General features: G+C 34.9%; 2 protein-coding genes across 2 annotated transcripts in view; one reads left to right on the top strand and one right to left on the bottom strand.

The window, feature by feature from the left end:
• The window catches only part of LOC106546711 (interleukin-6 receptor subunit beta), a 32,195-nt gene extending 28,224 nt beyond the window's left edge, over nt 1–3,971 (top strand). Inside the window, exons 15-16 of the mRNA XM_087715715.1 lie at nt 891–972; nt 2,297–3,971. Of these exons, the coding sequence (XP_087571841.1) occupies nt 891–972; nt 2,297–2,608 (394 nt within the window). The 3' untranslated portion in view covers nt 2,609–3,971. The remainder of the gene's footprint in view (nt 1–890; nt 973–2,296) is intronic.
• Nucleotides 3,972–4,233: 262 nt separating this feature from the next.
• Nucleotides 4,234–19,111, bottom strand: part of SREK1 (splicing regulatory glutamic acid and lysine rich protein 1) — a 31,052-nt gene continuing 16,174 nt past the window's right edge. The window contains exons 4-12 of the mRNA XM_087715575.1: nt 18,519–18,683; nt 17,499–17,677; nt 15,244–15,374; nt 13,515–13,623; nt 11,686–11,805; nt 10,764–11,321; nt 9,946–10,041; nt 8,855–8,996; nt 4,234–6,621 (exon numbers count right to left, since the gene is read on the bottom strand). Of these exons, the coding sequence (XP_087571701.1) occupies nt 6,469–6,621; nt 8,855–8,996; nt 9,946–10,041; nt 10,764–11,321; nt 11,686–11,805; nt 13,515–13,623; nt 15,244–15,374; nt 17,499–17,677; nt 18,519–18,683 (1,653 nt within the window). The 3' untranslated portion in view covers nt 4,234–6,468. The remainder of the gene's footprint in view (nt 6,622–8,854; nt 8,997–9,945; nt 10,042–10,763; nt 11,322–11,685; nt 11,806–13,514; nt 13,624–15,243; nt 15,375–17,498; nt 17,678–18,518; nt 18,684–19,111) is intronic.

Here is a 19,111-nt window from a genome sequence, read left to right as displayed (position 1 = left end):
AGAATGATGAGAAAAGCAGTAAGGATAACAGCAAGCATATTTTTCCTTATTGAGGCCCTGCTAGGACAAGGGCATGGGTTTTTGATCCAGTATTTAAGCTTCTGCCACCTCAATACATTTTGGGAGTTCTTCTCTTTTCACCCAGCGCGCCAGCAAAAATAAGGGCAAAGGCATTGATTGTGTTCCCACAAGAAAGCTTGCAAAGCTACATCAAGTTCTTTACTGGCAGATTACAATCTTGTTTCTCAAAAACCATGGAATGCAGAATTTCCATAACCAGAAGCGATAGTTTGTTGAGTACTTGCAGTTTGAAAGAGAATATAGACCAATAAAATGTAACACTATTTTAACCCCTTGAATTATAAGTGTTTTAATAAAACAGAAAATCATTGTCAAGGGTTTGATGATCAGGACACATTGATTAGCACAGGCAAATAGGAAAAGCATTATGAGCATTTGCTGGTAAGAAAATGCTGTGCAAAAAGAATCAAACAATAATTTTAAAAATAAATGTTTGGTAATAAATACACTAATACATAACTCTCACAATCCTGATGATTATTAGCTCCCATACTTTTGCTATAAGTGTGTGATGGATTATGCAAGAAAAAAACCCGCATTTGCTTAGTGTATTTCATGCAATTTTAGCTAGGAGTTACTTTTACATACTGCACCAAATTGCACACATTGATATTTACAGCATGTAAATTGCACCTGCTAGTTGGTTTTTCTCAGATAAGCCCATTCCAAATGCTTTGGCCAAAAGGTCATTTCTGCCAGGTGCTCAGCTATATCTCCTGTTAACACTGAATTCATTATGAAACTTGCAGGATTAGGTTTTCAAGAACTAAACATAATTTTCATGTTTTCAACAAAATTTGGACTTTCAGATCAAGAAAATCATGCTGGCCACCTGTCCCAAATCCAAGAGATAGCAGTGCTATGCAAGTTGCAGAAAGAACCTTTCCAGTGGTATGATTCTTTTAAGCATTTTTGCACCATTTAATACTGTGGACTTATCTCCATTATTAAATAGTATAGCATAATTGCTTATGTATAGAATGCCTTTCCACTGTTGTATTTAAATCAATATACTGTGGGGTTTTTGCTGTCCGCACTGTCATCTTTTATGAGTCTAGAACTGGTGTGTCAAACTCAAGGCCCGGGGCCTGGATCTAGTCTGCGGGATGCTTAGATCTTGCCTGTGGGGCGGTCCTGGAAACAGCAAAGGACAGGCCCGTGGTGCCTCTGCTAGTGAAAACGAGCTTGGGAGCTCCGTTTTTGCTGGCAGAGGGTTGTAGGAAGTCATTGCAGCTGAAAATGGAGCTCGGAAATCCATTTTCGCTGGTAGAGCTCTTAGGCCACCACAAGTGCTCCTGACACAAGTGAAATGGCTGGAAATTAAGGAAAGAAAAAGAAAGAAAATGCTACTGAAACTTCGAGAGATACGATAGCAATAGCACTTAGATTTATCTACCACTTCACAGTGCTTTACAGCATTCTCTAAGCGGTTTACAGCCTATTGCCCCGAACAATCTGGGTCCTCATTTTACCAACTTCAGAAGGATAAAAGGTTGAGTCAACCTTGAGCTGGTGAGGATCGAACCCCTGGCAGTCAGCAGAATTAGCCTGCAATACTGCACTCTAATCACTGCGCCACCACAACTCTTGTAATAACAGATAATAGGGCAATACAGAAAGTTCTTCAGTATTACTGTACTATAAGTTGTACAAAAATATCCCTGTGTAGAAAATAGATGAATATTTTTTAAAATATTAGAGAAACAGATTGTGATTAGTACTGTAACAGTGAAAGAGATTTCCTATTTAAAAAAAGATTAAACTGGAGAAATAGTTGTCAATTCCTAACGTCAACCATATGAATCTACCACTTTTGAGTAAATTGATCTCTACTCTCTAATTGCCATCCAACATAGCTAATGGGTATGTTGGCTAGGAATGTGTTGCCCTGCAGTCCAGCACAACTGGAGGTTATTAGGTCCAACACCTTGCAGTGTCATACCATGATTAATTAATTATAGTAAAAATATTTTTTTCAATTTGTTTCTTATTAATTTTGCTTTAGGAATTAACTCTAATATTGCCGTAAGAAATTAAAGCTGTGTTTGCACAATATTTACCCGTGGTTAATTTAACTCTTATGCTCAATTAGCCCAATGTTCGGGCCCTGCAGAGGATAGAATTACCCATAAGGACAGCTAAGGTTGTCTGGTTTGTGGCTTAAGGTTTGAATACAGTGACAACTTATTTTTCCCCCACTTCATTGAATATACAGGCTCTCCTGAGACCCAGCTTCCAACCATTGCTTCCTTCAGCACCAGTGAACGAAGCCGATAAGCTTTATGTGATAAAGAATGATCTGGAGGTATTTCCTCCAACAAGTCCAGCAACCGGGAGAGTTTCCACAGAGTATTCTGAAGCAGTGGGAAGGGGAAAGGAAGAGACACTTCCCAAGCCTCATAACAGAGTAAATGCCAGTGAGAAGGTGAAGGCAGGCCTTCACCTTGATTATGTTGGTATGGAATTCAGTCACAAAGCCATGCAGCAGCTTTCAGAGAATATGCCTACGAAAACGGTCCATCTCTAACAGTTGTCCAAAAACTCAGGAAGTAAAGAAGAATCACCAGTATGTTGCTGTTCTTGAGATCCTATGAGGTAAAGCCGATGACACTTCAGGTAGTAAACTGATCAAAAGCATTTACCACTAGATGAAGGATATGTAATTAGAATTCATATTGGCATAAATTGGAATTGTTTGATATATTCTAATCAATCTTATTGAAATTATTTCATTATATTTCATATATCATTTGGATATATGGTCTAATTATAATTACAAATACAGATGAGTTTAAGCTCCGCCATACAATTATATTAATTTTTACCATGGGAATTTAATTATTTTTAAGCCTAATGATTTTTACTTGAAGAAATTCAGCACTCTATTTTTAGAGGTATGTTGTGAGCGATTGAAGCCCCCCTACCTTTAAATGCCTTTAAATAATCTAAAGGCATTGGCACCATCTTGGTCCATTCTTTGGATACTTTTTTCTAATGTACATAATGCCCAATGTTTTTCACAATTCATTTCTATTTGTAGCAATGTAGCCAAATACATATTTTCAGATTGTGCTATTCAAGTTGTCAAAACTTGAACAATTTCTTCAATTAACGTAACAGTAGCCTGAAATAAAGGTTACATTGCTTTTGATCCCTATATTACCTTATATGAAGGTAAACAAATGCTAACAGAAATTATTATATCAAATCTCTATATTAATATTTTTGCAATGAACCAAACTCTTTTTAGCTAAACTTACCAATTGATTGTTCCTGAAGCTCTCTGGATATGAATAGAGTCACTTAGAAGTTAATATTTACCAATCAAAAGAATTCATACTATTTGGAAGTGGCTCAATAGCAGAATGTGTGGTAAGGCAGTGGCAATTAAAACAAGCACAGTATCTTTCATGCTTTCCAGTTTAACTCCCCTTCCCCTCCATTGTGTTATGACTTTATCTTTGATGGCAGTAGTTTTCTTCTAAATTATTTACATTGCTAGAATTCTTGGAAGTGCAAGGTAAACCCCCAGCTTAATTGTTCTAACATGTTTCAAAGTCCTGTAAAGATCTAAAACTACCTTCTATTCCCAGTGCCTTGTCAGCAATATTTAGCAAAGTTAGCTTCTTTGGCACCTGTGCAGATAGCAGCTCTTTCCACATTTACGGAAAATGCTATGGCAGACAACAGGGTCATCATACTCACCCATTGTACAATCCTTGCTATCTCCAAATCTGTCATTTCTGTATCTGACATTAAAGACAGATTATTCTACAAGCTCGATCTACACATTTGTGGTTATAATGCACGAGGCAGAAAGATAGGCTGTGTCCTTGCTAACAATTTTGTGGAAATTTTAAAAAAATAAATTCAACTTGAAAATTTGTTTTAAACTGACAGCATTATACTGTATTATACAAGACTTTTTTGTCATATTGAAATAAATTTGTATGCTTTGGGGTTTAACAATTGTTTCCAGAGCTCTGTAAAGCAGTCTATGCAGTCTTCCTCTTCCTACATCTTCCTGTATCCACCCACCTCACCTTCCACAATTGCAATTTTAGTGTTCAAACTCTACGTATTTTGCATAAGGAAATGTTTATGTATTCCTGTGGAACTACACAGAAACAAAACAAACAAGCGTCTCAATGATCTGATGCAATTTTAACAGGGATTTTATTGTACTCAAACGACCTTAACCTATTCAGCTACTACATTAACTAGTCTTAAATTGATCCTAATCAAACACTCACTAGGCCCATTGTAACCATCTCAGCCTCTGCTTGTAAATTAAAGTGATACCACATTTGGCAATATATGAAAAAAACTTGGAACATTACCGTACTTTATACTGAAAAGTTATAAACTTTTAATACATATCTCTTCTGGGCTCCATCTTTTTTACTTTGCTATATATACCAACACAAACCAAAGTATCCATATAACAAAATGCAGCTATTGTAGTAAATGATAATAAACTTTCAGGCATTATTTTAAAAAGCAAATCAAAACTACTTCTCTCTAAAATACTAAAATTTATTAGTGATGGTACCAAAGATAGCAGGTATACAATCTTTGCTCTATGCTACTTACAAATCATAAATATGACAGCTGCTGTTGCAAGACACAATCTTTCACAGTCCTTCAAGAAGCATGAGGTTTGTCTTTGCTTTATCAGAATAAGCTGTTTGCAAGCCAACTTTATGTGGCATAAACATCACAAAATTACTGTCCATACTTTACATGGTAAAGCATTCACTAAAGGTTTTTTGAAGAAAAAAAAACTTTAGACTGTAACAAAAAACAAACAAAAACACCTTACCCAACAATGAGCTACTAAAGCAGTGTCACAATCTAAGAGCCCTCTTATCTTATAGCTTTCATTTTATCATACTCACCTATCTGTCCGTAAACAGAAATATTGAAAACACAAACTGAAAGCTATATGACTATTTGGCTTTTCATACTTTTTTTTCAGTGCTATAAGGCCATATGATTGTATTACATTATATTCAAATAGTTCTTGATTTTACAGTATAACCCTTTGCTTTAAATTTTAAAAGGCTGCAATGAGACTAGAACTAGTTGCTTTTTTTCTTTCAGAACTTTATCAAACAGAACAGAAATCTTAATTATTTCTTTACTTCTGATAGAAAGTATAGAAATAACCTCTTACATTTAGCCCTTAAGATACGTGCTTTTAAAGGGAGATTTCTAAGTTCCAGTCCTGATGAGAAGTAAATTACTTCTTTTTAGCACTATTCAATTCCATGTTTCAGTATATGATCTGAAAAATGTATGGATTAATTGGATAAAATGCTCACTTTTTTATGGTCCCTAAACAGCAATTAATCCATATATTACATAGGGTTGTTGGTTTTTTTACTTGAAATCAAGAGATCTTCAAATTATTTCAAATAACTAATAGTTGATATGACTGACATCTTTCAAATGCTTGCCTACTGGTGTGATAATCATCAAAAAAAGCAACTCAAACAGAGATTTTTTAAAAAAAACCCTCTACATTACTAGAAATCACTATTCTGTGTCAAAGGCACTAAAGCATCAGCTTGTGCTCTACATCTCCACTAACAAGTAAAAATTCGTCTTTCTGTTCTGTTCAATTTGCAAGTGAGTAGGCACCCTGTAATACAACTCAAGACAAAGTCAGTTGTCTGGAATTACTACATAGATGTGCTTATAATTGGAAGAATGGAACTCTAGTATAAACATGTATCTTCTTTTTAGAATCAGAACATTAGCATGCATTGATCAACTACTAATTAAGAGAAGAATTGTAGACTTACGTTGTGAAATATGTTTTTAAAAATATAAAAAGAAAGTCACAAACAACAGAGGAAGAATCTTCACTTACCTTTGTGGGCATAAACACAAATGTAAAACTGTTAAGTTAAAACTTTTCATCACTTGTAATTTACAACATCAAGGGAAATATGTTTATTTCTGCACCATTTTCAAGCACATCATCAAAACATATCACATGGAGTTTAGTTTTAAAACCATAAGAAAAAACAAAATTTATCAATCTACAAATATTTTAACAACTTCCAAATGCATCCCTCTGGTAGCTTTTCAGGATAGTATAGATTGCAACCACCTAGTATTTTATGATCAATGAAATACATTTATTTTGGAAGATATGACCATTGCTGCTTGCTTTTGTAACAGCATATCCTATTGGTCAGAGTCCTGCTTCTTGTCAGTCCTCAAGCTGACCAAACCACCAAGACTGGAGTAGCTGCTAGCAGAATTTGGTATGGCCAGTTGATTGCTTAATTTTTTTTATCCTCTTTTGATGTATTTTGGAGATCAAACAAAAGGTTTTGTATTTCTTTTGCAAAATGGGTCAAAGGTCCATTCAATATTCTACACATCTTCAGTTTTAACTGAGATCGTGTCTTCATTTGGTTGGCAGTTCCCATTCTGTTGTTGTTCAATTTCTGCTGCAATTGTTGTCTCTTCTTCCTCTGCTGCTTTACTGATTTCAGAATTTTGATTCTCTTTACTGAGATCTTTATCCTTTGTAAATAAAAAAAATATTTAAAAGGCAATAAATAAATAATACACAACAAATTTATCTAATTGAATTTTGAGGGCACGCATGGTCCTTCTCATGCACTCCAAAATTTGAATTTTAAAAGTGTATAAAAATGGGGGGAAATAATAATAATCTCCATGTAAACCATATGGAGCACCTGAAGAAAGGCTATAAACCTTAAAAATAAATACATCTGATAAAAATTGAAACATCTGAAATAATTACTTATTTTTAAATGGCAACTTTTAAATGAAATTCATAATGCATTATATCCTTCTGTTGATATTAGTACTGCAACAATTAGTTTCTTCTATGCCCATATTAATCATTAGCCAGCACCAATTAACTATCTAAACCTGCTGCACAGAATGTGAAATTATCTTCCACCAAATGAAAGAGTCATATCCTAGGATTCAGGAATCTTTTAAAAGCAACAATTTTTTAAATATACATTTAGGGACTAAGGCAAGACATACAATAAACCTATCTTTAGGTTTATATAACAACTTAAGTTGTTATATTGTGTTTTTGTTGAGTTTATATAAATGTTATCAACATTTGTTTTGCAATTTAGTTACTATATTAATTGGAGAACTGAAGAACTGAGCTAAAACTGAAGAAGCTTCTTGATGAGAAACAAAACATTTGGGGAAAGCATCTTTGGGATAAAAAGAATAATCAATCTAAATGGAAAGGAGGGAACCCAAATGCACACAATTCATGATTACAAGGACCTGAACAAAGTAATAATTAGACACTATTATCCACTCCCACTGATCTACTAGATCAGTTACTAAAAACATTGTTTTTTACAAAACTAGACTTGAGAAGTGCTTACAACTTCATTAGAATCAAAGAAGGGCATGAATATTTATCAAGCTTTGATACAAGGTATGGAAGATTTGAATACATAGTAATGTCTTTCAGCCTGGTTTCAAGTCTTATTCTGAAGTTTTTTCTATAGCTTCATGAACATTTCTGCAGATATTATTGTCTACTGGATGACCTCTTGGTTTATTCTGAAGATTCCTGCTTTCATGGAACTCATTTCAGAAATATATTACAAAAATTGTGACACAATAAGTTCTTTGCTAAATTAGAAAAATGCACATTCAATCTGACTTGGGTTATAGAATATCCAGAAATGATTCAAATGGATCCAGCAAGCATGCAGTCTATTGTATTATGGTATCTCTACTCCCACTCCCTAGTAATGGAAAAGATTGCAATACTCTCTAGGCCAGTGATGGCTAACCTTTTCCAGACCAAGTGCCCAAAGTGCATGCCCAAATGCACACATGCCCGAACCGAGGGAATGTACTTCCATGCTCATTTGGCTCAAGAGCATTCTGTCCAGCAAAGAGAAATTATGACATTTTCAATAAAGAGTAGTTTGCAGTAAAAAAAACGCCTTTCAACAATAGGGGAGGACAGGAAAATAGGCGGGCACAATCTTCTTCCACGACCTGTTACATGACAACAATTCAGTAGGATACAGAGGAATACTTAAAATTCAATACAGGCTTCTAAGAGAATTTTGGTGACTGAAAACCCTCACTGAAATAAAAGATTATGTCCCCTCTTTCCAATTACCAATTTTCTATTCAGGTTTGACAAAATCTTTCCATTTATGGGAAAGGGGTGCAGCTTTCGCTGCTAGAAAGGGCTGCAGCTTTTGCTGCTAGAAGTGCAGTTAACTGAATCCTATCTGGTTGATTGCTGCCACTAAAAGGGATTGGGAACTTGCCTATTATCTATTCATTACAATAGATAATTGCTATTTAATGTAAGTCCTTCTTGTAGAAATACTACTTAAGATAGTTTATAACACATATTATTTAGTTTATTATTAACCTCAGAAAAATATTAGAAAATATGCAAAACTGATTAACTTCACCTTCTGCAATTAAGAATGGTGGCCTTTCCTTTCTATTGGAAACAATATTCTACCATGCAAATACTCCTGAAAAGACCTCAAAGGAATAAAATTCAACACTGCAAATTTTGTCCCTTCACGTTAAACTATGTTGTCTTTTTAAATTTGGTATTTATGACTTGTTCTTGTCTGAAATTACTGAGGTATTTTGAAGATAATTTTTCAATAATTAAATAAAATTTAGGAGGTATCCAAAGAACGCACAAAAGACAGCAGGCAATGAAGTCTTCCTAAAATATTCTACTATGATTGAATTGGCTTGATCAAAATAAGCTTACCTTCACAATTGCGGTTTTATCTGATTTCTCTTTGACCTCTTTGTCTTTACTACTCTTTTGCTTTGAGGTAGATCTCTCCCTCTCTCTTCTTCGATCATTACTTACATCTTTCTCCTTCTCTGTTTTTCTGTCTTTCTTGCTTCTGTTTTGGAAAAAATATTATACACACTGATGTAATTAGGATGGTTCATTTCATGCTTACAGAATTCATTAAAGAACTATTAGCAAAGTCACACATCCTCAAACAATACTGAATTCATGACAAGTAACATTGGAACAAAGTATTAGTACTAAATATATTTAATGACAGGAAACATAAAATTTATTTTAGCAGTTTCTTCTACTTTAAATAATTTATGTTGCTTAACAAAGAATATCTAGCAATAGAAAAATATTTTACACATCAAATTTAGCATTTTTTTAAAAAAATGTACCACAATTCTTTCTCAAATGAAATTATTCAAATTATCTTAAAGTTTATTTATTTATCTGGAAGATTTTTATGGCTGGCCATCTTAAACATCTATGGGCAGCTTACAAGAGCAGTAAAAAACAGTATCTATGAAGTGTATCCATCAAACTAAAAAATCCTGCACCTTAATAATCCTTTTACGATGCATTGCAGCAAGCTCTGATAGCGACAATTAGGCTAAAGACTACCTCAAGTCAAGTTCAAATATGTTTCCTCTGCAGTCTTTAAAGAACTGGTTTATCACTGCCCTTTTTACTAAGGTGTTTTTTCAACTTCTAGTCAGACAACTGCTACTAAAAATGAATTCTACATTTCAAAGGAACAATAATGGTTTGAGATTTATATTATAAATAAACTGTCAAAGTTTGGAGACTACACACACACACACACACACACACACACACACACACACACAAAGGTAAAATGTTTAGAATGTCCTAAAAAGAAAAAAACTTGAAGATAATTATTAATCAAAAGAAAAAAAAAACAGACACATGTTTTCTGTTTCTTTCTTGTTCGGTGTTCCTTTGCATTAATCTACTTGCTGTTAATGAGAGGCACGTACTTCAGAATAATTTGAACAGTACAAAAACTCTGTGTGATAAATCTATGTACCTACCTCCTTGGAGATGGAGACCGAGATGATTTCCTTTTTGTGATTTTGGATGATCTGGGAGACTTTGAAGGACTTCGGCTCTTCCTCTTCCTTCGATCTCTGTAAGATCCATTAATCAAAAATTGGAAGTCCACTGGGTATTACTAATTTAATTAAGCTCAGGTTGTCATGTAGATCCTAAATTGCAGTCAACCTCAACTATAAAGTTATCTCAGTGCACATTTTGATTGAAAAGCAACAACTGCAGTTTTTATCCGTACCAGAGAAAAACAGAGACCCTTCTATAAGCTGCTGTGGGTCATTCACACCTTGCTAAACCATTATGCCAATTTGGCATAATAGCTCTGTAAATACAATTCATACAAAAATGCATTAAAACCTAACATAAGGCCAGTTGATTTAAAAGAAACCTGATCTGGTATGCTTTTGAAGAACAAAACACTTGCAGTGCAACAGAGTTTCTTTAGTTTTACTCATTTGATGAGTAACCAAATATATATAAGGCTATGTGTAGAAGTTTATTGCATGATACATGAACTTCATGTAAATATCAAGACAAGGCAAGATATTTGCACAAGAAAAGTCTTGTCTAGAAGCACCAAAGGTTTCTCTCTGGAATCCTTCATTATTTACCAGATAAAAGTCTATGGTAATCGATTCATAATGTGGTCCTAATTTAATCCCTTCAGAAATATGCAACAGGTATCAAATAAGCCTCATCATTGTTTTAGTATGTACTACTGGACACTAAATGTACTATTTATTTACTACAATTTCAATTTTTTTAAAAATGAATCGGGGAACTTTGAAAAAAATCAAACCTGCTAGAACTACGTGATCTTCTTGAAGAACTATAACTTCTAGGCGGTGTTTTCGATCTCTTCTCCTTTTTCTTTTTTTCATCTCTTTCTCTGTCTCTGTCTCGATCTCTTTCTTTGTCTTTTGATTTTGCTTTCTCCCCTTCTTTATCTCTTTCATGGTCCTTTTCTCCTTCCTTTCCTTTCTCTTCCTCCTTTTCTCTGATATGTTCTTTGTCATCCTTCTCTTTGTGTCCTTCTATCTCTCTCTCCTTTTCCTTTTCTTTGTCCAAATCTTCCCTTTTGTCTTTTTCCATATCTGATGCTTTCTCCTTCTCTTTTTCTTTTTCTTTGTCCTTGTCTTTTTCTCGCTCCTTATCCCTATCTTTCATTCGGTCCTTCTCTCTATCCTTGGTCTTCTCCTTCTCCCTCTCTCTCCCTCTCTCCTTTTCTCTGCCTCTATCTTTTTCCCTGCCGCTATCCTTTTCTCGAACTCTATCCTTCTCTTTTTCTTTATCTCTGTCTCTCTCTCTAATCTTTTCCTTTTCTCTAATTCTCTCTTTGCTTTCTTTCCTCTTCTCCCTGAGAAAAGAAAATATTTATTAATTCAGCTTACCTAACATTCAATGTAAGAGAGCACAAGTCAAGTAAAGTCAATTCCCAAAACTGTCCTTTAACAGGATGCACCGATTACTGATGGCAGAAAAATTACAAAATAGCATCTAGCAGAGAGATAGAAAAATCAGTAAACAAAAATGATATTATGCTAACTGCTCTATCCTCATGCCATTTGTGGTAACAGTTAAATATACAATTGGATAACATGCAATTATAATTCTATAGAAAGACATACTATTAAATTTAACTTTTATGATTACTCCTAAGCCTCTTAGTGTTTGGTGATAATATCAAAAATATGTAATAGCATTAATTATAGGAATCTCACCGAGAAGGAGAGCTGCTTCTTGATCTTCGGCGTTCTTTAGACTTTGAACGCTTTTTGAGTGGACTTTTGGATCTGCGTCTGTCCTTTTGACTAGAGAGTGATCTACCACGGGATCTACTCCTGTAGCAAGTAATTGTAAAGGCTAAATACTATAAATTATACTGGTTCTCTTCCTATGTTGCCTGCATTATTGTGCTTTTTTTTAAAAAAATTAGAACATTCACAAATTACTAAACAACATGAAAAGCCAAACAATATATTCCAAAGCTAACTTCAAAGCAAAAGGCAAGTGAAATGTAGTTATTTTATGAATAATGATGACAAATTATGATAATCTTAGAATTTATCAGTTTACAAAAAGGGCTATAAAATTTTTCCAAAAATACAACATTCACAGCCAGTTCAAAGCATTTGAATTTAGCATTAATTATACATTGTAACACCCCTATGTTTCCCATTTTGGGAAGGGGGAGCAAGGGAACAGAAATTGACCTGCGAAGCTTATTTGTATGCAATAAAATTATGCCAATTTTAGCAATAATCTTTACAGGTAGGATTGGGGAGAACCTAGGCTGCCTATTCCATCATAGGAGAAAGTTCAATCATAAGAGCAAGAATGTGGATTCACAGATAAGGAACGACTTTAAGAAATACATTTACTCATTAATACTTTATGTTTTTAGTAAGGTCTTAAAATTTCTGTATATATTATTGGGTGTAGAAAAATGGCTGAAGATAAATATGAATATTAAATATGTGACACTTTCTTGGGATGAATGCTAGGGATCAAGACAGATATTTTTCATAACAATATTTCTAACAATAGTATAATGGAAGCATTTTGGTATACTCATACACAACTTCCTCATAATGTATCATTATGTTTGTGAAGTCTACGTCTAAAGAATTATTGGATTTAAAAAAGCATTATATTTTATTATTACTTCACAGGTTTTTTACAGCCATTTCACTTTTTAATCTTGAGACACTTTTTATTTTTTACTGTTTTTATTTTCTGTAACATCGTTTTTTCTATTATACTATACAATGCACTACAATAAAATATTGATGCACAAAGAAGGCTCAATCTCATCTTGATCCTCCTTGGTAGAATCTCCCTCCTAACTTAATCAAAAACTGAAAGTCCCATTTGTCATCTAAATCAGTGCATTTTGATTTGACTTTTAAACCTGACTGAGTTTGTAGAAATGTGTGTGTGTGCACGCACGCGCGCAATCTTAGCACATTGGCAAGCAACAAGCAAGGAATTCTAATCTGAATAAAAGCAAAGTTCCCAGTTCAGAATACTATAATGATGTCTAAGAAGAACTGCAAGCTTATCACCCATTGTGATAAGCCAGGATTCTTTGAAATTTTATTCTTGGCCACCATTAAACTTAATTTAGCCACAAATTAAGAGAAAGTTAATATATTTGCCTTGCATGTGAAAAATATTAAATTTCACATGCAAATATAATTTAGGTACCACCTCAGGGCAACATGAAAATCTGAAAATTCATGCCATAATTTAATAGTTTCTTAAACTGAACAAAATGATGTCAAAACACAGGTTCAGCTATATCACAGCAATTCCTGTAACCCTTGCTGACTAAATCTTTGGTTTATTGGACCAGCAACAGAAGTGGCAGCAGCTGAGGATGTTTTCATGTGTGCAACCCAATCCCACACATGCGCAAATAAAGCTTTGTGCACTCGCCTACCGTTTGTGCGGCCCAGTTCCCATCGAGCCACAGCTGGGTATTGGAGACACCTGCCTTAGCTGACATGGGGGAAATTCACTATAGATCTCAGAGAAGTAGAAGACTTACCTGAGTTTTGAGTGTGATCTTTTCCTTCGAGATTTTGAACTAGATCTGGATTCTGAACGTGAATGGGAACGCGATCGACCATCTTTTCTTTCACTGCTCTTTCCAGACTCTGAGAGAAAAAACGACTTTGCAGTGTAAGCTCAGAATATTTAAAGATCCCAGCTAACAATCTGGCACAAGTGGAATGTACCACATATATTGCAAGGGGCCTACTCTCTGCACATCTTCCTTCTTTGTAAAAATCCTTCAGAAACATCCAAGAAAGTCATTGCATATATTCGTTGAGTGCAGCCATCCTGCAGCAGTACACATAAACCAGATAATTATAAACAGCTAGCTAAATAAGGAATGGGATTTGTTGCTGCCACAATGCACAAGATTAAAACATCTTTGGTAAAATTGATTTCAGACAGAAAACATACAAAATCTGATAGAATTTTGAAAAGATATGCAGAAATGCACATGAATAGCACTGGAATTTTATTGTCAAAGCATTGCTATAATTAAGTAGTTAATCCTCAAATCTTTAAGAACATAATGGACTCATCCTGTAAGAAAGGCAATAATTCTAGAACCAGTCAAGAAAATAAAATTTTGTTCATTCAGTTTTTATAATAAAATGAAATGATAGACTGATTCATAATACATGTCCTTTAATATTCTACAAACTTAGTTAAATGGGTATGGTGCTTAAGGTCTTTTTTTTTTTACATTATTTGTTGAAAATGGACTGACTAGATGTTAGCAACATCAAGAAAAACTACCAAAATAATCTGTATTATGTTTTCTGTCATTTTTAAAGGTAATCACATTTCATTCAAGTAAGGAAAACAAGAATGCTAATGTTCAGAATTTCTTTTTCTTTGTAAGGTACTTAAGAAAATTTTATGGTCTGATATTTGTTTCTTACATAATCTACCAACTACTTCAGTAACTTTCATTACAAAATCAAGTTATCTCTAGATTTTGCCTGTCAGTTGTTTTCTGATGTTGTGGTAAATAACTAATTTTAACTGCATGGATTATCTTAGCAGTTTTTATAAAGGTGAATGCTGAACAGTTTAGCTCAGGTGCAGTTTTCCCAGTCCAATAATGCTAGTTTTGACCTTTTTTCCTAATTATCATAATTTTCTGACGATTCTGGGTATTATAACTACTTCAATAAATTTAGACGTGTCCTCTAAACCCCAATACCTAAAAGTAAAAAAGCAGAGCAACTTAGCACCTTACTCATCTGCACTCAAACAAAACACTGATGCTCCCAAGAAAAGTTATACTTCAATCGAAAATAATGAAGCTGCAAATGATAATGAAAAAGAAAGGGGGAAAAGAAGAGTAATGGGTCAGGCAGTAAGAAGAATGAAATAGTATAGTATAGTCTTTATTGTCATTGTACAAAATAAAACACAAAGAAATTGGTTGTAAAAACCTGAAAGAAGAATTAAGGAGACCATGGAATGAAAGATAGTTGGAAAGCTGTGAGGAGTTGGGCCAACAAAATAGTACTTAAAAAAAACTATTAGAAATTATCCAATAGTTTGACATAGAAAAACCAGTGCTATCAGGTACCTTAGCTGCACATTCTTGACTATAAAGTACTAAACCACTCATCAAAATTACTGAGTCCACCAAAGAATTCTGCCCAGGATAGCCTCTCCCTGTTTCCTAGAGGAAAAAAATGTTCCACCAAACATACATGCCAGGAGTTGCAGGGCAAGGAGAAGCCTACCTGGCTCAATAGCAGCGGATATAAAAGACTGAGCTTCCCGTACTCTCTTCATCACTTCCTCCAACTCCTTTGCAGCAGCTTGTGGTGTCATTTCAGGTGGCTTCACTATTGCATTATTGGAGTGGTTTATTCTAAATTAAACCACAGATTGTATTGAGTTATTTCACTGCATGTATGCATATGTTTCATTCTATCTTTTTTTTTTTGTGCCATTGAATAAAATGGACTCATGTTATTTATTAGCTCACACGGATGGTTTGGATTAGACTTTAAAACAATGAATTTGACAGATAAAACTACTGATCTTTTTATCTTTTTATTCCCTGAGGAATAATCAGTCCTTTTCTTTGCATATTGTGATATGGAGGGGGAGTTAAATCTATCAGAGATACATTTTACATAAAAGCCTATAAAGGTAAAGATTTTTCTGTCCTGTCATGTCCAACTCTAGGACACGATGCTCATCTTGGTTTCTTAGCCAAGGGAGCCAGCATTGTCCAAAGATCTTTTTTGTGGTCATGTGGCCAACATGGCTATACACCAAAGTCATATCGAATACCGTTACCTTCCCACCAAAGTAATACCTATTTATTTGCTCGCATTTTGCATGCTTTCAAACTGCTTTGTGGGCAGGAACTGGTGTAGGAACAGGAGCTCATCCTGTTGCACAGCACTCAGGTCTCAAACCCAGGCTGTTGGATTTCCAGCTGACAAGCTCAGCATCTTTAACTGCTGAGCCATTGCTCCCCTCTCCTGCCCTCATGAAAGCCTATTGCTTTTAGTAATTTTATCCTGCCTATTCCTCATCTCAGCTAATGAGACAGAAAACTAATTTGAAAAACATTGTCCAAGAAAAACTTGAGACCTGCTAGTACAGGGGTGTCAAACTCAATTTCATTGAGGACCACATCAGGGCTGACCTCGGGGTGGTGGTGGTGGCCAACTAAGTGGGCGTGGACATCTTGACGCCACTCCCCAAACTGCTGGCATGTTTCCTCTTCGCACTGGTCTGAAGCCAAGCTGGCCTGATGTTTCATCTTCCCATTGGGTAGACCAAGCCAAAGCAACGCGGGCTGGCCCCTTACATTTTCCAGGACAGCCCTGTGAGCCATATTTGGGCACATTGCAGGCCGAATCCAGCCCACGGGCCTTGTGTTTGATACCCCTGTGCTAGTAAAATACCCCCCTTGAACTCAGATGTTTTTCTTCTTCCCCTTTTTGTCAAATCATAGTCCCATAACTCCTTAACTCCTTCCATCACTTTCTCACTTCTAATTCTTTTGTTGCATTATTGCTCCTAAGTCTCCTCTTCTCTCCATCTTCTTATTTTCCTAAGAATGCATCTGAAACCCAGAGGCATTTTGACTATCAAGATACAATTTAGTTTCAACTAACTGCTTCCTTTTGATGAAATCCAAACAAAATATTAGATCAGCATACCATTTTAATTTTATTAGCTATTAAGAGAACACTTCCTGAATGTAAAAAAAGAATGTGGGAATGATGTTTACGGCAAGTTGCTTACCCTTATACATATAAGATGAAACAAAAATAAAGCCTTTAAGCGGCATCTTATCTGATTTTTCAAAATATGCCTTCAACCTCTAAATTAAAATAAGCTCTAAATTTTACAGCATTTAATATGGTGCTTTCCAGAGAGATTACAATTTCCAAGACTCTCAAATCAATACAGTGAATTGTTTAAGGTCTCTAGCACAGAACAGGACCTATCAATATAGTACAGAATTGTGTCTCAATTCCACCAGCTGCCTTTATGAAAATATAATATATACATAGTGGGAATGTTCTCTCAGATTTTCATAAAAGCATCTTTCCATTCATATTTTATGAAATACTTCTAGTTCTACATGACAAGAATGTACTGCAACTTCCTACAGGCCAGCTCTGTGCTAAATCCCCAACTTATCCATGTCTTCTGTCCAAACGTTTATTACCTAATTATAGTAAATGTATCACTTGTTTCATTTGGAGTAAAGTAAATGAGTTACCAATAAAAACATTTGCATTTTTCCCATAGACCTACAGCAGATCTATTTGTTAAGTATGTGCAATATATTGCTTAAGGAAACCCAAATTTTGTGAGAATGCATACAAATGTATGAAGAATATGTATGCATTATGCTACAAATAGGCAAACTAATACTCTCCAGTTGTTTTGGACTACAACTCTTACAAACTCTTTCCATTCTGGCTAATGTTGATAAAAATTTATTATAAAAGTGTGTTTTTCTTACTTCAATGGTCTGTCTCCAAACACAACTCCATTAAAGGCAAGAGCTCTAGGTACAGAATTCTGGTCAGCAAATTCCACAAAGGCAAAGCGTGTTGGCTGGGTTTCGTCACCTGCCATCCGCACAAACTTCACTTCTCCAACTTGCTTGAAAAACTCAAGCAACTGATCAGCTGTTGTAGTCTGAAAGGGGGGGGGGAAGCAAACAACTCAAATTAAAAATAACTTGCAAACTTATTTCTCATTCTGTTTATTTGGAATCACGTCAACTACAATGTTTATTTCTGTCACCAAAATGAAAACTATTCCTACATCTTGAACACCAAGTTTAATAGCAAGAAATAATACTTTTATTTCCATGATTTCCTGTTTAAATTTATCTGATTTATAAGCATGAAATTTTCTGTTTGTTTAGCCCAAAAGGAAATGACAACAATGATTATTGGATAAATATCTCTTTTAAAAATATTAATATACATATAATGCAAAGATGCCCATGCTTTGGATCATTATCCTCAGAGATCAGATTGGGTCCAACTTTGTCAGTCTATCCTTAAAAACTTGCTTTGCCCCTGGATTTAGGGGTGAGGACATGGAGCTAAGGCCAGGCATTGGTTATGTTAATCTGCATCTCTTTTTAACCCAGCTGTTGTTTTATATGTTCCATTTTTTGTTTTTTTCTGGGTTTTTGTATTTTTTTAATGCTGCTAACCAAATCATGAATTTGAGATGGGCAGCCATGTAAATTAAAATAATAGATACATGAAAGAGTATTATATTGGTGCGTTATTAGAGCTGCTCCTTAGCAACAGCAGTTCTGGCAGCCATCAATAAACCATATGAATCATAATGCAAAGATCTCATATCACAGTGACTTCTGACATAACAGATTTCCCAGACTTTGCTTGTGTGAAAGATTAAGGTAATTGGATTCTCTGATGGAGAGAATGGAGCAAACAACAGCAATTTATAATACACAGCTACCCTTTTTATTAATATATTCCTCTGCAACAGAAATGTTTACCTGGGAATTCAAGTTTCCCACATATACAGTCCTTCTAATTTCATCAATCTTGGAAGGATCCACATTGCCCATAATGGGTGGCTGGGGTATGTCTCCAATGGCTGTAATGTTATGATCCAATGCTGTTGCTGGTATAGCTCCTAGTGGACCAAGGGAAATTCCTATCTGTAAGTAGAGAATATAGAAACAAGCATGGGGTCTTTCTTCTGTTTTGAATAATAGAAAAATATTTTAAACTGATTTAAAAATTATCTGAAAACACTATAAAAGTACATTTTCAGTTTTAAAACAGAATAATTCCTTGAAATTCCAGGCAATAAGGCAATATTCTTAGCAGAAAAGCATGTACAAAGATTCAATAATTGGAGTACTGCAAAGATGCCTCAAAAAAAGCGAAAGAATATTTTCTAATAAGTTAGAATGGAGCCGAGGTGGCGCAGTGATTAGGGTGCAGTACTGCAGGCCACTTCAGCTGACTGTTATCTGCAGTTCAGCGGTTCAAATCTCACCGGATCAAGGTTGACTCAGCCTTCCAACCTTCCGAGGTGGGTGAAATGAGGACCCAGACTGTGGGGGCAATTTGCTGGCTCAAT

The sequence above is a fragment of the Thamnophis sirtalis genome, unplaced genomic scaffold (assembly GCF_051295495.1).
Source record: "Thamnophis sirtalis isolate CommonGarterSnake01/CBP01778 unplaced genomic scaffold, rThaSir2_p1.2 scaffold_5, whole genome shotgun sequence".
Taxonomy (NCBI): domain Eukaryota; kingdom Metazoa; phylum Chordata; class Lepidosauria; order Squamata; family Natricidae; genus Thamnophis; species Thamnophis sirtalis.
The sequence above is the reverse complement of the archived record's forward strand: the minus strand, read 5'-3'. Positions and strand labels throughout refer to the sequence as shown.